Source organism: Tamandua tetradactyla, chromosome 10 (assembly GCF_023851605.1).
Source record: "Tamandua tetradactyla isolate mTamTet1 chromosome 10, mTamTet1.pri, whole genome shotgun sequence".
NCBI lineage: Eukaryota > Metazoa > Chordata > Mammalia > Pilosa > Myrmecophagidae > Tamandua > Tamandua tetradactyla.
In genome coordinates, this window is record NC_135336.1 from 84,497,582 (window position 1) to 84,514,123 (window position 16,542).

At 34.0% G+C, this 16,542-nt stretch overlaps 1 protein-coding gene across 2 annotated transcripts in view; it reads right to left on the minus strand.

The window, feature by feature from the left end:
- Positions 1-425: 425 nt before the first annotated feature.
- Positions 426-16,542, minus strand: part of MRPL39 (mitochondrial ribosomal protein L39) — a 43,569-nt gene continuing 27,452 nt past the window's right edge. For both annotated transcript variants that reach the window (XM_077118762.1, XM_077118763.1), the window contains exons 6-10: positions 13,987-14,099; positions 12,273-12,338; positions 11,186-11,339; positions 2,527-2,574; positions 426-530 (exon numbers count right to left, since the gene is read on the minus strand). In XM_077118762.1, the coding sequence (XP_076974877.1) occupies positions 483-530; positions 2,527-2,574; positions 11,186-11,339; positions 12,273-12,338; positions 13,987-14,099 (429 nt within the window). In that variant the 3' untranslated portion in view covers positions 426-482. The remainder of the gene's footprint in view (positions 531-2,526; positions 2,575-11,185; positions 11,340-12,272; positions 12,339-13,986; positions 14,100-16,542) is intronic.

A 16,542-nucleotide genomic window follows, 5' to 3' on the forward strand; every position in this document is an offset into this window, starting at 1 on the left:
GGAAACAGCTCCTCAAAAGGGTGTTATAAGGATTATGTAAGAGGTTCCCCATGAAGGGCTTTGGACAATGCCTAGTACATACTAAATACTCAGGTTAACAACATTATCTATTTACAAACATTTGACTTTTTATACAAGGATATTTACCACTGTTAAAAACACAGAAAAATGGTAGGTGGGCCATGATAGTATGGTCCTAATTATGTTTCCAAAACATTAAATTTGTATGTATAGATAAAATAAACTTATAAACTGAGAAAAAAGGAATGAAAGAAAAAATTTCAAAGTATTACATCAGGAAGTAGAAGAAGAGGGGTTTGTTTTTGTGTGCAATTTTTATTATGAGCAACAAGGGTTGCTTTATCCTTTAGCGAAACAGAAAAGTAAAGATCACTATAAATCTTAGGGAGAAAAACACACATGAATATTCTATAAAAGCTTTTATTTTAATTTACTATACATATTTAAATTTTAGAAAGTTACTAGGTAGATGCACTTTCCTTTGTAGGTTTCATTTGAACTTCAGTTACCTGTAAAATATATAAATAGCTTTATTTTCTAAATAAACACTTTCAGTTTTCCCCTTTACCCACCATTTTAAATCATTTCACAGTCTTCTCTTATAACGACCCTTTGTCTTTCTCCATCAATAATAATTATAAAAAGTTGAGTAGAAAGAGAAGACGTACAAGATCAAGTTACCACTACAAATAATCAAGTAAAGTACAGCAACCCCATTCAAAAATATAATCTAAGGTTTTATATATAGAGGCATCTCAGGTTTGTCATTTGATTTTTTATCTATAAAACAAAATCATTAGTATAGAAAAAATACCAGAAGTGTTACAGCAAGATATTTGAAATCTATTTTATCAGAAGGTATGATTCTATTTAGAGTACATTATTATATTACAGATTTAGTCAAAATGTCTGAATGTCCATATTTCTATCTTGTCATTCAGACACATCAAAAGGGCTAAAAGCTGACTTCCTCATCAACCTCAAACCTGTCCCACCTCCTGCATTCTCGAGCTCCGTGAAGGGTTCTACCACCTTCCCAAACTAGGCATTTGAGAATCCATTCCCCTCTTAATTGCATATTCAAACAACAGTCATATTAATTCCATTTAAATAACTCTCATAGCCATTCTCACTGCCAACGCTGAACATTTTCTATGCCCCTAAAAGGATGCCAGCCTTAACATGGTGCCCCAAAATGGGCTTTTAAACAGGAATAGCTGATTCTGTCACTTTTCTGATCAAAATTCTTCAGTTACTTCCTCTCCATCACCTTCAGTGGGGGAAAAGGCATATTCCATAGCATGGCAGACAAGTTCCTCATATTCTATTTTCAATGAACTTCTTTGGATTCACCACCTACATGTGACCGGTACATTCAGATTCATCTTACATTCACCATGCTCTCCATTCCTCCCTGCTTCTAAGTAAGTAGCTTCCTCTGAGATAAACCTCTACCCTACCCTTTCACAAATTATCTACTTAGCCCACTTTTATTCACCTTTTAAAACCAGATTAAGAGATGCTATTTCCTGGTAACCTTACTTAACCAAACCTCCAGCTTGGTTTGTGTCCTTCTCTTCTGTATTCCAGAGCTAGTAAACATCTGAACTATCTGTTTGTAAGCCTAGTTACCCATAAAGTAACTTCCCTGAAGGCTATAAGTACATTTTGTTCATTTTTGTACCCCCAGAATACAATATAGACCTGGCATATAAAAAACACTCAGGAAGTCTTGTGTTAGTTGACTCAATCAATGAAGCAATGAATCTACTCTTCTCTGGACAGAGAATAGGAAGAATCCATACAGAACTGTCATAAAGAAATAAGCAAACTTAAGAATAAATCTGATATGTGCTCATTAGTGTGCTTGCAACCTTGACTAAAGTGTGTGTAGAACAGTGGGAAACAAGAGTAACTAGGAAGGGCTCATAAGGTCAGCTATCAAGTAATATAAGTAAAAGATGAACACTTAGCAAATGAAATAGAGAACAGGGGTAGTAGTGGTCAAGAAATATGTCACTCCCACTTGTGAAATCTAAATACTAATGACAAAAAAACTACAGAAACATAAGCATTCAAATGTGGTTTTACAAGACATTTGCACATTCAATATGTCGACAGTTAAAATCTTAATCCTTTAAATGTTTATTGTTTATTTAAAAAATTATCATAAGAGCCAATAAACACCATTACAACCATTACTATTATTGCTATATTGTACTACTGAACTATTACTACTATATTGTAATATTCTTATTTTTCTTCAGGATCTATGGAATCATTTCCATGACATTAACAAGTAAAATCAAAAGAGAATTTCCATACTACAACTTTCTTTTGCCAAAATAATACTGGAGTAAACAAACACAACACTGCTTTGACAAATGAAACAACCAATTTCTTTTTTTTCTTTTCTTTTTCTTTCTTCCTTTTTTGTTGTCATTGCTTAATTTCAATTAAAATTTCTTCATAAAAGACTACTCATTAGCTGTCAAAAACACTTACCATTTTCCGAGATCTGTCCAATAGCTTATCCCATATTGTAAAATGTGCCTTGAAAAGAAAAGATTTGCTATGAATTAAACAAAGCATTAAGGTTAAAATAAAAGTGACTTAGTCTTTATATAGCTTTTAAGCAAAATAAATAAATAAAAAGCTAGGCAGCACTAATGTGGCTGAGTGGTTACAAAAGTGAATCAGAATACAGGAAAAGGTAATATACAGAATAGTTGCTTTGTTTGGCACTTAAGAAAAAAAAAAAAGAAAAGGATTGAATAAGCCATTCTTTTTCTTTTGTCCCACTTAACTCATTTCCACCATAAGAAACATTCCTTCTAATGGGAAGAAAAAAACTGTCCCACTTTTCCAAAGATTGCATAGCCAATTTCAACATGCTAGAGGTCATTCTTCAAATCATAAGCAATCACAAGGGGAGGTTTATTAAGAACCAACTGTGACACCTTCTCACTGAAATCCCAAAGGATTTAGCAAATTACTCTAAAGCACAAGTAAAAATTAACAATGACAGTAGCAAAATTACAGAACCAATTTCATTAATCCTCATCAATCTTATACAGCTAAGGACTATTAGAATGCACTAACGTAAACTTTTACTGCAAAGAGTATAATAACTACAGCAATATTAAGTCAAACAAAGGTGATACTGAAGCATATGGGGGGGCCAGTAAGTATTTCACACTGATAAAATCTATATAAAAAATAAAATTACTAAATATCTGCATGCAAATCATTCTGGAGAAAGAGCAGCACAGTGTTTCTGAAGGGAAAACCATGCCTGCATCAGGCACAACGACAGCTGGAGCAAAAACCTTTAAGTGGGAATCAGTTCACCAGGTTCAAGAAAGAAAATGTGTGGCTGGGATATAGTGAGTGAAGGAGTGATATGAGATGAAGTCAGAGGGGTAAGCAGGGACCAGATAGTGTTATGAAACAGGGTAAAGGGCTGGAATCTTATTTATGGTATGCCACTGGAAAGGCTGAGGCAAGAAAATTCTTTGATTTGATTTGTATATTAAAAAGATCAATCCATCAACTAAGTAGAAAAAATACTGGGGAAAGCAAGAATAAAAACACAGAAAGGTAGATAAGAGAAAAGAAGGACTTGAATAAGAGAAATAGTAGTTGATGCAATGGTATGACATGGACAGATTCAGGGTATGTTTTAGAGTGAAGAGTAGAAAGAACTTACAACTGGGTGGAATGGAAGAGGTGGCTATGAAGGATAAGAGAATCACGGATTACCTCCATAGCTAGGTAGATGATGGTGCCCATTTACTGAAACAGAAAAGGCTAGGAATGGAAGTAGAATTCTACATTGGTCACATTGGTATGAGATAACTACAGGCCATACAGATGGAAGTCAAGTAAGTAGTAGGAGAGAGGAGTCTACAAATTCCGACTCTGGTGTATAGATGATAGCTGAAACCATGGTGACAGATGAGATGACACAGGAGAAATATTTTTGGAATCCTTGTGGCTTTCCAACGTTTTGTCACTGAATAGAGGAGACAGAGCATACTAAGAGACTAAGGAATGGCCAATCACTTACACTGAAGGAAAACTAGAACCAAATGTGTTTTATGGATGCTATAAGAAGAAAGTGTTTTAAGGAGGAGGGAATGGCTAATTGGTTCAAAAACTACTAAGAGGTCAAAGAAAATAATAGCAGAAAAGTGGCCATTGCATTTGGCAATATGGAGGTCACTGGAGACCTTAACAAAGTGCCTCATGTAATGGTATCAATAGAAATCTGACTGGAGTGGATCCAAGGCAATACAAAAAGTGAAGAAGTAGAGATTACAACTACAGATAATTTTACAAGAATCTGCAGAAAACAGAAAGCAGGAAAATGGGGCAGGCACTACTAGGGGGATGTAAGGTCATGGGAAAAGTTTCTTTAGATATGAGATATTTTAAATGCTAATGGAAATAAACGAAGGGGAAAAGTGAAGGGAAAATAACTGTAGAAGTAGAGTCCTAAAGAAGGTGAGAGGGGCCGACTTCTGAAGCATCAATTGAGAGGCTGGCCTTTGATAAGCTCAGGGAAGACCATTCATTATTCTACAAGAGTAGATGTATAGCATGGTCACATATGCTGGATGAGAATAACTGGTGGTGGGAAGATGGAGTTACTACTTGATGACTTCTATTTTTCTAATGCAACATGAAGCAAGACTATCAACTGAGGGTGAAGTGGGAAAGAAGGGTTATAGGAATTAGAAGGAGAGAGATGTGAAACAGTCTTTTTGACACATGGGAAAGCAAATATACTAGTGAAGCACAGGAAGATTGCTAGGTAGTTGAAATTTTTTATCATGAATAAACATGCAGATAAAGGGAAATCAGAGCGGGTGGTGTACTCAAACATTTAAAAAGACAGTACCAAGAGAACTTGGCCCAACAGGTGGAGTAACGATAAAGAGTAGAAATAAAGAAGAGATGTAAAAACAATGGACTTATCTAAGAACTGAAAAGAGTTCTTATTCTAACAATAAGTACCATTCTCTCCAAACCTGAAGACACTAGCCTGTCAAAGGTGGGACAATGGAAACACAACTGAGATGAACTGTGAAAAAGGTTTTAATTCTGCATACAGAAGTACAGAAACAGAAAATCTGATGACAACATCAATGTGGATTAAATATATGTGATGTATTTTAGAGAAAAATAATTCTCTAATTTATAGGATGATCAACTCTGAACCACCAGCTAAAATCCAAGAGGGGGACTTCAAAGTCACAGTACAAAAATTATTCTCTTTCTGGAGTAATGAAAATGTTCTAAAATTAATCATGGTGATGAATGTAATGGTATTATGAGCCACAGGTTACATACTTTGAATGGATCATATGGTGTGTGAATATATCTCAGTAAAATTGCATTTAAAAAAAATTATTCTCTGAGGGCAGGAAACCACTCAAATCATAAAAATTTACTGGTATATCGACTAAATAACTTGAGCTTCTATTATAGGCCTAAAGGGACATAAAATAAATGTAAGAAATTTAAAATGTTGTTTAAGTATGCTATAATTTAACAAAGGATAGCTTTAGAGATTGGAAATAAAGTCTCTCACTTTCTACTATGTATACAATATTGTTTGGCTTTTTACAATGGGTTTAAATTACTTTTGTAATTTTTTTTAATTAAAAATAAAACTACGCAAAAGAAAAGACATAAAAGAAATAATTAGGAAAACATGCCACAACGCCTTGTGAGCACTACTGCTATTAATAAGAATTAGTGGAATTTCCCCTTCTGGGGAAATAGACATATTCCTCTCACTCAGTACAACTAAAAACTCAAGATATTATATATAAAACAAACATAAGATTCTGAAAGGTGAGGGATGAACGCAGCCTGGCTAGGAATCTCAGAACCTAAGGACCATTACAGTGGTGGGTGCCCTGGGTTTTCTTTTGCCTCATATAACCCAGACTTGAACAACAACAAAATGCCAGCAACCCAGAAACCCAAGGGGCTCAGACAGGAAAAACAAAAGAAAACAGAAGTCTGCTCCCTCTAGACAAAAGACTAGGAAAGGGACAACCTAGCAAGACAAAAAAATTTTTAAGATAATAACGTCTCTACTCTAGCTAAACATCACAGGAAAAAATGTAGGTCCACTCACAAACCCACAAAGACTAAGTGGGAAGCCTAGATTACAAACCTCATCAGGTTGTAATGAGGCCCCTCAATTCTCCTGCTGGTGTGGTATCAGTGAAGACTTCATGGGAAGCCTAGACTTCATTCTCACCAGGCAGTAAGGCACTTGTGGGGTGGTGTCAGAGAAGTTCCAGTGAATTATCAGAAATTTCACTACCACCCAGAAGTAATTAACCCACCCCCTCCAAACTCAAGCTGGAAATGGAGGCCATATGGGGAATAGGAAGGCACTCCTCCCACTCCCAGCCAGACTGGTATCAGTAGAGTCCTAGTGGGAACTCCCACTACTACCTAGCAGCAATAAGGGATCCCTCTCCATCTAACATGCAAAAGGAGGCCTAGTGGGTAACCTGGATTTCTATATCCACACCTAGCAGTAATGAAGTATTATCCCCTGTCTTCTTCTGTCAGAATGGGAAGTCAGCTAAAACAGAAGGCTTAAATAATATCTATAGTCTTATAATACCCAAAATGTTAGGTATCAAGTGAAAAATCACTCATTATAATAAGAACCAAGAAAATCTCAACTCAAATGAAACAAAGAAAATCAACAGATGCCAATGGAGATGACAGAAATACTAGAATTATCTGACAAAGACTATAAAGCAGCCATCATAAAAATACTTCATAAATAATTATGACTAAGCTTGAAACAATGAAAAATTACAAAGGCTCAGCAAAAAAATAAGATTCTGCAAAGAAATAATCAATATAATGAGCCAAACGGAAATTTTAGAATTGAAAAATACAATAAGTAAAATTAAAACTTCCATGGATGGACTCAACAGCAGAATGGAGAGGACAGATAGGAGAATCAGTGACTTGAAGACAGAACAATAGAAATTGCCCAATCTGAAAAACAGAGATAAAACAGTCTGAAAAATAATGGCGTAGTCCCTCAAGGACCTGTGGGGTTATAACAAAAAAATCTAACACATGTCATCAGTGTCATCTGATATAACACATGTCATCTTCTGGAAAAAGACAAGAAAGAGAACAGAGCTGAAAAAGTACTCAAAATAATGACAGAAAACTTCCAAAAACTGGTATAAGACAAAAACCTAAAGAGTCAAGAAGCTGAGTGAACCCCAAACAGGATAAATTCAAAGAAATCCATATGAAAACACATCATAGTCAAACTTCTGAAAACCACAAAGAAAGAATCTTGAAAGCAGCAAGAAAGAAATGTCACGTTACTCACCTTACCTACGGGAGAAAACAACTTGAATAACAACTTATTTTTCCAAAACCACAGAAACCAGAAAGAAGCTGCACAATGTTTCTCAAATGTTGATAAAACTGTCAATCCAGAAAATAGACAACCAGCAAAAATATCTTTAAGGAATGAAGGGGAAAATAAGTATATTCCCAGTTGAGGGAAAACTAAAAGAATCTGTCTCCAGCAGATCTACCCTAAAAGAATAACTAATATGAGTTCTCTAAAAATAAAGGAAATTATATAAAAAGGAATTCTTGGACATCAGGGAGGAAGAAAGAGTAACAGAAAGAATGGGTAAACAGAGTACATTTTCCTTCTCATCTTGAGTTTTATAAATTATGTTTGACAGTTGAGGTAAATACTGTAACATCGATGTGGTTTTAAACATATACAGATAAAGTAAAGCAATTTTATTATAAACAGGAGAGAGTAAAGGGACATAAAGGGAGGTAATGCTTCTATATTTCACTTAAACTAGTAAAATGTCACAACAGTCGACTTAAGTTATGCATATAAGATGTAATACTTTGAGCAAACATTTAAAAAGACATATACTCAAAAATATTTTAAATTAAATCAAAATAGAATTCTAAAAAATGTTCAAGTAACTCAAAGGAAGACAAGAAAAAGAAAACAGATAAACAAAACATACAGAAAACAAACATAAAATGACAGTCATAAGCCCTAACATATCAATAATTATATGCAATTATCGGATTGGCAGAGTAGATTAAAAGCATGACCCAATTATATCCTGTCTAGATGACTCTCACCTCAACTATAATGATACAATTAGGTTGAAAGTAAAAGTTAAGAAAAAGCTTAACATTGGAAACATTAATTAAAAGAAAATAGGAGTTACTATATATATATATTTTTTTTTAACATGGGCAGGCACTGGGAAACGAACCCGGGTCCTTGAGCATGGCAGGCAAGCACTCTTACCTGCTGAGCCACCGTGGCCCAGGAGTTACTATATTAATATCAGATAAAGTAGACTTCAAGACAAAGAAAATCACCAGAGACAGTATCATTATAAATAAATCGATCTAACAAGGAGACACAGCAATCCTAAATGTGTATATACCAAACAACATACAGATATATATGAAGCAAAATATATGAAATAAAAACTGGCAGAGCTAAATCTACAATTACAGTTGGAGATGACAATCCTTTTCTCAATAACTGATGGAACAATTAGAAAATCATCAAAGATAAAGAAGAACTCAATAACACCACAGACCAATAGGATGTAGCTGACATTCATAGAAGAATCACACTCTTTTCAAACTCCCACAGAATAAATATCAATATACTTATTGATCCTGGGCCATAAGACAAACCTCAACAAGTTTAAAAGACCTGAAATCACATAAAGTAGGTTCTTTGACTACAAAGGAATCAAACTTGAAATCAGTAACAGAACGATAAAAGGAAAATCTCCAAACATTTGGAAACTCAAACAATACACTTTTAAATAACCCATGGTCAGGGCAAAGAAGTCTCAAGGGAATTAAAAAATTTTACTGAACTGAAAGAAAATGAAAATATGGTATCTAAATTTGTGGGATGAATCTAGGGTTGTGCAAAAAGGGAAACATGATACTAAAGTATACATTAGAAAACAGGTAAGGTCTCAAAGCTCCCACTTCACAAACCTAGAAAATGAAGAGCAAGGGAAGCAAAAGGAAGAAAATAATAAAGAGAAGAATAGAAATCAATAAAATTGAAGCCAGAAAGGCAATAGAGAAAATCAATGAAAATTTCAATAAAATTCACAAATCTTCAGCAAGACTGACAAAGAAAAAAGGGAGAACTAAAAGAGAGAACTAACCTCCCACTTTATATAAAAATTAATTCAAAATGTATCATGCTTTACATGTAAGCATGCTTTTTTGTATATATGCTATTTTTCACAAAAAAAGGAAAAAAGTCAATTGGGCTGAGAAAACATATTTAAGCCTTCTAGTCTCCTATATTCTGGAGCAGCTAGAAGGAAAAGTCTGAGAGAATCATATGGTAGCCCATAGCAAACTCTGGGATCTGTCCTGTAACTACTTGTTGAAGAGTGCTTTGAAAACTTGCTTTTTCTCTTTCTTTTCTTTGTATATACATTATACAATAAAAAAGTTTAAAAGAAAAAAAAGTAAAACTGTAAAACTTTTAGAAAAAAAATAGGAGAAAATCTTTGAAGCCTGGGGCTAGGCAAAAAGTTCTTTGATTTAGCAGCAAATACCCCATCCATGAAAGGAAAAACTGATAAATTAATTGTATTTCATCAAAAGATTGTTAAAAAGATGAAAAGACAAATTACAGACTGGTAGAAAATATTTGTAAACCACACATCTGATAAATGACTAGTATCTAAAATATATTAAAAAAAAACTCTCAAAACTCAACAGTAAAAAAAGAGAAATTCAATTAGAGCACTAGCAAGACATGAACAGACATTTCAATAAAGGAAAATATACTACGACAAACGGTACATGAAAAAATGTTCAACATCATTAGCCAATAAGAAAATGTTAATTAAAACCACAATAAGAAATCAAAGACTACAATAAGAAATTAAAACTGCAATTAGTCATCAGAAAGACTAAAATAAAGTGGCAACAGCAAATGCTAGTGAGACTGTAGAGGAAATGTTAAATTGTACAGCTGACTGTAAAGATGAACAAATTGAAAACAGTATGGCAGTTTCTTAAAAAACTGCACATGTACCTAATCTATGACTTAGCAATTGCACTTCTGGGCATTTATCCTAGAGAAACGAAAATTTACACTCACAAAAACTTGCACATAAACATTCCCAGCAGCTTTAATCATAATTAACAAAAACTGAAAACAACCCAAAATGTCCTTCAGTGGCTGAATAGTTAAACTGTGGTATATTCATACCAAGGAATACCACTTGGCCAAAAAAAAAAAAGGAACAAACTATTGATATATGCAAGTTGGATGAATGGAGACTTAATGCTGCATGAAAAAAAAAGCCAACCTCAAAAAGCTACATACTATTATTTCTCCATTTAAAACCTTCTTAAAATGACAAAATTATAGAAATGGAGAACAGAGTAGTAGTTGCCAGGGGTAAAGACTGTGGGGGAGGGAGAAGGCAGAGGGATGTAAGTGTGGCTATAAAAGGGCAGCACGAGTGATTCCTGTGGAGATGGACTCTTTACAGGATCCATGTTCTGAATCCTCACTATATCCATGTCCATGCATACCCTGGCTGTGATACTCTACCATAGTTTTGCAAGATATTACCATTGTGGAGACCAGGTAAAGTTCTCTGAATTATTTCTTATGAGTGCATATGAATATAAAATTACGCCAAAATTAAAGACTACTTTTCAAAAAACAAGGATTAGCAAAGGGTGGAAACAATGTAGAACTTGATAGCTCGGGTCAAGAATAGATCACTAAAATGAGGGGGAAGAGCATGCCAAACGCAAACCCAAAAAGCATTCCAGAAAGGTCCTACCACTATATGTACTCCAATATACCCTCATTTATGCCAATTTGAAATATTAAAAATGCTATCTCAATTTGATTTAACTTTTTCAATTGTTTCTTTTATGAATTAATCTGTGTATATCCTGGGGGAAAGTATTTTTAATCATAAACTCGATAAAATATTAGTGTCACACAACTTAATAAAAATTAACATTCATTTTCTTCAAATTGGTTTAAAATCAAATCCAGAAACACATACACATGCAAACTGGAAGTAATGATTCCTTTAGTTTTACTTACTCTTAAGTGAAGAGGTAAAGACAGACCCTGGAATCTTCGTACAAGACTTGGCTGGGTGACCTGAAGATTGTGAACTGCTGACACTTCATACTGGAAACAAATACTTGTTCTTGGAATAAGAGGACCCTCACTCACATCTATAAAGTCACCAAATCTGATGTGATTAAATAAATAAATATTAAATCCTTTAGATCAAATCATTTACAACAGTTTGAAAAAAAATCTACTCTCTGTGCTTTTATGTCCCTAATCAAAGAACACTTGATATGGCTCAATTCAGTCTCTAACCACCCTAGATTATAACCTTAGTGAAGAGGCCAACATTTTGAAAATCAAAACCAAGTGAACCTTTTTCTTGGTTACACTGATTTAACTTTAAAAGTTTTTAAGTATCACTGAACACATAATGCTATCAAGTAGATCTAATTCTTTAACCAGCATCTTACAACCTTATAACAAGTCGTCTCAGCAAAGTTTAGAATTCACTATACATAACAGACTGTCTAGAAACAAAGACACATTTCTAGAGGGAAAAGAGGTCCAAATTAAAAAAAAAAAAAAAACCATAACACTGAGGAAACAGACACAGGCCATGAAATCAAATTAGCATAATGTCATGAAAATTGATCCCCATGGCAAAATGTCAACATAAACAATGAAGCTCTCTTATCCATGTTTCAGAAAGCACATTATGGTTTAATTACATATATATAACATAAGTAATAACTGAATAGTCAATATCCATATTTCAGTACAGACATGAACTACCATGTTCAATTCAAAACAATGAATATTTTTTCAAAATGAAAATAACTCTAAAACTAATTTTTACACAATGGTTTTCAACCTGTGCAATGCAAATATAAAAATAACAAACAATAAAAGGAGAAACAGAAGCTATAGCTATTTCTAAACACAATATAAAGCTTCCAATTCCCAAACAAAGCAACAGAAAATAAAGTAATAAGAATGAAAAAAAAATAAGGTAAAAATTCATCTCTTTCAGTTGTACACTTTGCTTAGGTAACAATAAGCTAAACATTACCACGAATTAGTATAAGGGACCAAATTTTAGATTTTTCCTTACCTGTGCAGCTTGACTATTCTCTCAGGGTTCTGAGATGCCTTCTCTTCTATGAAATCTATTTTGTACCTGAAAAGCAACAAAGAAAAAAAACTCAACTCTAAAAATACAAAAAGGCATTTAAAAGCATTTCCCCTTCTCTTCCACTTCAGTCATTCTTCTTGAAAGAGGAGCCTAGGTTGAATTCTCCCTTCCTCACCTCCCATTTGCTCCTCACCCCCCTTTCAACCTGGCTATTGCCCAATGACTCCTAACTTACTGCTGCCGGAACCACAGGTACCTCCTTGGTGCCAACCTAATTGCCATTTCTCAGTTCTTTATTTTCTTAGCACCACTGCTCACTACTTCTCAAGCGCTTTTTTCCACAGGCTTTCATGACCCACTCTACTGCTTGTCATTCCACCTCTCTGGCCTCTTCTCTCTCATTGCCTTTTCTTTCAACGTGGTTGTCACAGCTAGGTTCATGTGTCAACTTAGCTACATTATGGTGTCCAGTTGTTTGGCCAAACTGATTGTTACTGTTAGGGTATTTTGTGGATTTAAATCATTAGTTGGTTGATTGCATCTATGGATGATCACAACCACAATCAACTGAGAAGACTGCCTGCAACAACGAAAGTCTCATCCAATCAGTTTTAGGTCTTTTTAAGGAAGAAGAGATTACTTAGGCAATTAAAAGCTGAAAGCCAGACAGATGAATTCATCAAAACCTTCACTGGAGTTCCCAACTTGAAGACTGCCCTGTGGAATTCAGACTTCTGAATCCCCATGGTTGTATAACCAATTTTTATAGCAAATCACTGTCGATTATGTTTCTCTGGAGAATCCTGACTAATATAGTGGGTATTCCTGATGGTTCTGTCCTCTTTTCATTCTAAGCATTCTCCCATCAATTTGAGAAACCCATGCTAGAGTATATTGGTTAGTTCATATTTGGACCAACATTCAAATATATGTATAATAAATTAACCCTATGAGAATGTGTGATTCAATTTCTTAATATTTAAAGAAATTCTAATCCACAGTCATTCATAATTTGTGAGTGTATATTTTGGCTTCAGAATAAGTTATATTTTTACAGCACAGATTTCCCTTTCTAATTAGTCCTAACTTTCAATTAAATTATTATTATTAAATTTCACTACAGCATATAACTAGGAGAAGAAAGTGACATTTTTGAGTTAGAAAATGAACTGGAAAGTCAAGCAGGATTTTAAATGCTGACAACGAAAATCCATCAACTGGATAATACCCCACAAGCAGAAGACTAACACCTGGCTTTGTAAACATTTTACATCCATTGTTAGCTCCCTTTCAAACTGCTTGTATTTTCAATTTTTACCCTTTTCATTTAAGAGTGGAAGGATGGGAAGAAAAGGCTGCCAGGTACACAAAGCAATGCAGAGATTCTTAAAGTATGTTATCTCTTCACAGTGGAAAGAAAAAGGGTAAACATACTTACAGTGCTAAAAAGAGGGGAACTATCTAAGAAACAAAATAAAATAAAGTAAGAAAACTTTAAAATGGGAGCAATGTTCTAGTGAAATAAACAAAACGAGATGAACAAAAGTACACAGGATAGGCAAAAAGAGAGGATCTTGGAGATGAAAATAGGAAGTGACATACACACACTGAATAAAGAATTTTTAAGAATTGAATTTCCTTCATTAGATGTAATTGTGGAAGGTTAAGTGCTTTAAAGGAAACCACCACTTACTTGTTGTGCTGAAATATTTCTAATGCCACTTTTGCGTCAACTTCCAGAGTTTCAAATGGAAGATCTTTATAAATTAAAGCATGAGCATCTTTTGTGAGGGTTCGCAGGTTCTCCTTAAAAATGAAACCATTAACCTTTAGTAATACTTCACATAAAAGCATTTTTCCATAAATCAGATTAGATAAATCCAAATAAAATCAGAAGCAGTCAAATCTGTTAGAAAAGAAAGTTACTAATTTGCAACAATCGAATATCTGGACCATAAAATACAAAGTTACCAATCTCCCTCAACTTTATAAATTATATAACTTACTTACAGTTAAGATGTCAACCTCCCTTTTTAGTTTATGGTGTATTGGAGTGGCTGGAGGTTGAGCTGTGCTCCAGTATTCCTGATTCTTGAAGATGACTATATAAAAATATAACTTTTGCAGTGTAGACTCTGGTGTGAGGGCCTTATTTCTGACTCCTTTTATGCAGGGTATGGACAGTTGAGTAAAAAAAATAGATTAAAAAAATAAATAATAGTGAGGATAAGTGGTTAAAAAAATTGGGTAGACTGAAATACTAGCGGTCAATAACAGGGAGGGGTAAGGGGTATATATACAAGTTTAATTTTTCTTTCTATTTCTCTTTCTGGAGTGATGCAAATGTTCTAAAAAATGATCATGGTGATGAATACACAACAATGTGATGATGTTGTGAGCAACTGACTGTACACTATGTATAGAATGTATGCATGTGAAGATTTATCAATAAAAGTATTAAAAAAAGACATCAGCCTCCCCTAACATAATACTCAAAGAAAATGCAACAAAAAATGTAATAAACATTTCATCCAAATTATACAGCCTATAAACATTTATTAAAACTATAATACAGGGCGGGCCGCGGTGGCTCAGCGGGCAAAGTGCTTGCCTGCTATGCCGGAGGACCTCGGTTCGATTCCCGGCCCCAGCCCATGTAACAAAAAACGGAGAAACAAAAATACAATAAAACAAGAAAATGTTTAAAAGATGTTTCCCTTTCTTCCTCCTTTCCTTCCTTCTATCCTTCCTTCCTTCTCTCTGTCTTTCCTTAAAAAAAAAAAAAAAAAAAAAAAAAAAAAAAAAAAAACTATAATACAAGTTGAAATGTTAATAAATAACAGGATACAAAAATGTGTTTATACTTGAATAAAACAAAGTTTTTTAAATGCAAAGGGAAAAAATGTATTGTTCATGTGGTTCTTCAAAAAGAAACATAAATGTCATCACAAAGCCTGTCCAAAACATAGTATATACTTAATTATATTTTATAAATTTTTGTTCAATGAAAATGTTAATTTTACATGATTAAAATGATTAACAATACACACTAAAAACGTTTATGAGATTTCAACAGAAACTATAACTGAGTTTTTGTACTATTATAACTGAGTTTTTGTACTATAAATTACTGAAAAAGTGAAGACCACCATGAATATGCAAATAATTTTTACAATAAAATTGTTTCCATAAATTTCCTATTAAAATTTTTTGGGCGTATGAAATGACATTTTCCCCATCATTTTTTTGGGGGTGGTGGTGCATGATTCAGGAATCAAACTCAGGTCTCCCACATGGAAGGTGGGCATTCTAACCACTGAACTACCCATTTCCCCTTCTTTAAAGGTATAATTTACTGTGTCATAAATCCACAAATCCACATTCATGTTTTAATGTATCAGTCCGTCAATGTCAAACTGTCCCCTACTTTCTCTAAGCCCAAATCCACAGAGCCTTCAATTAGCTAGTACATTTTTTGGATCAAACTTTTCAGAAAGAGGGAGAAAAATAAAAAGCAGCAGCAAGTTTCATGGATATGAGAGTTGAATTTTGATCTCATTAGTGTTTATAAACTAATAAAATCAATAAAGTAAGAACATATTATTAAATTTTAGAATATACCTGAAAAGAAGCTACATTTGACAAGAGTGCAGGGATCATGATGAAAAAGATCCAATTCGTTCCCTGTCCCCTGGTTCTCCTCCTACCTCTCTTGACCTCTCTTCCCCTCTCCCTTTCCCCTTCCTTCCTGTTTCCCTCATCTTTTCTTCTCAATATTGAGTAATATGAGCAGGATTACACAAGAAATAACATTTAAGCCAGTATTTAAACCTGGAACTGCCTTTACTCCAAAACACTTGCTTTTTAGAACTATAGTATTTCACTGAATTTAAGATGTCAACAATCATAGGATGTGTTAAGAAAAAAATATGAATCATAATTGTAAGATGCCATCTACTATAGCATACATCCTGTCTTCAAAGATATTAAAATGTGAAAAAAGAGAAAAGAAATGTATACCATGGAATTGATAAAATACTGCTATTTCTGATCTCTAAATTTTCAATCTGCAAGGCAGATAATTTTGCTTTAAGACTTAAGCATCTGCCTATTGTCTCCAATCACAACTAAGTCTCTAGACTACCTTTGGTGGTCATCAACCCCTTATACCTATTAAGCACCCAAACTGGGGTGTCTTTGTTAGCCAGGCCCCATTGCAATCCAAGTCCCGGTACAACAAGAACCACCT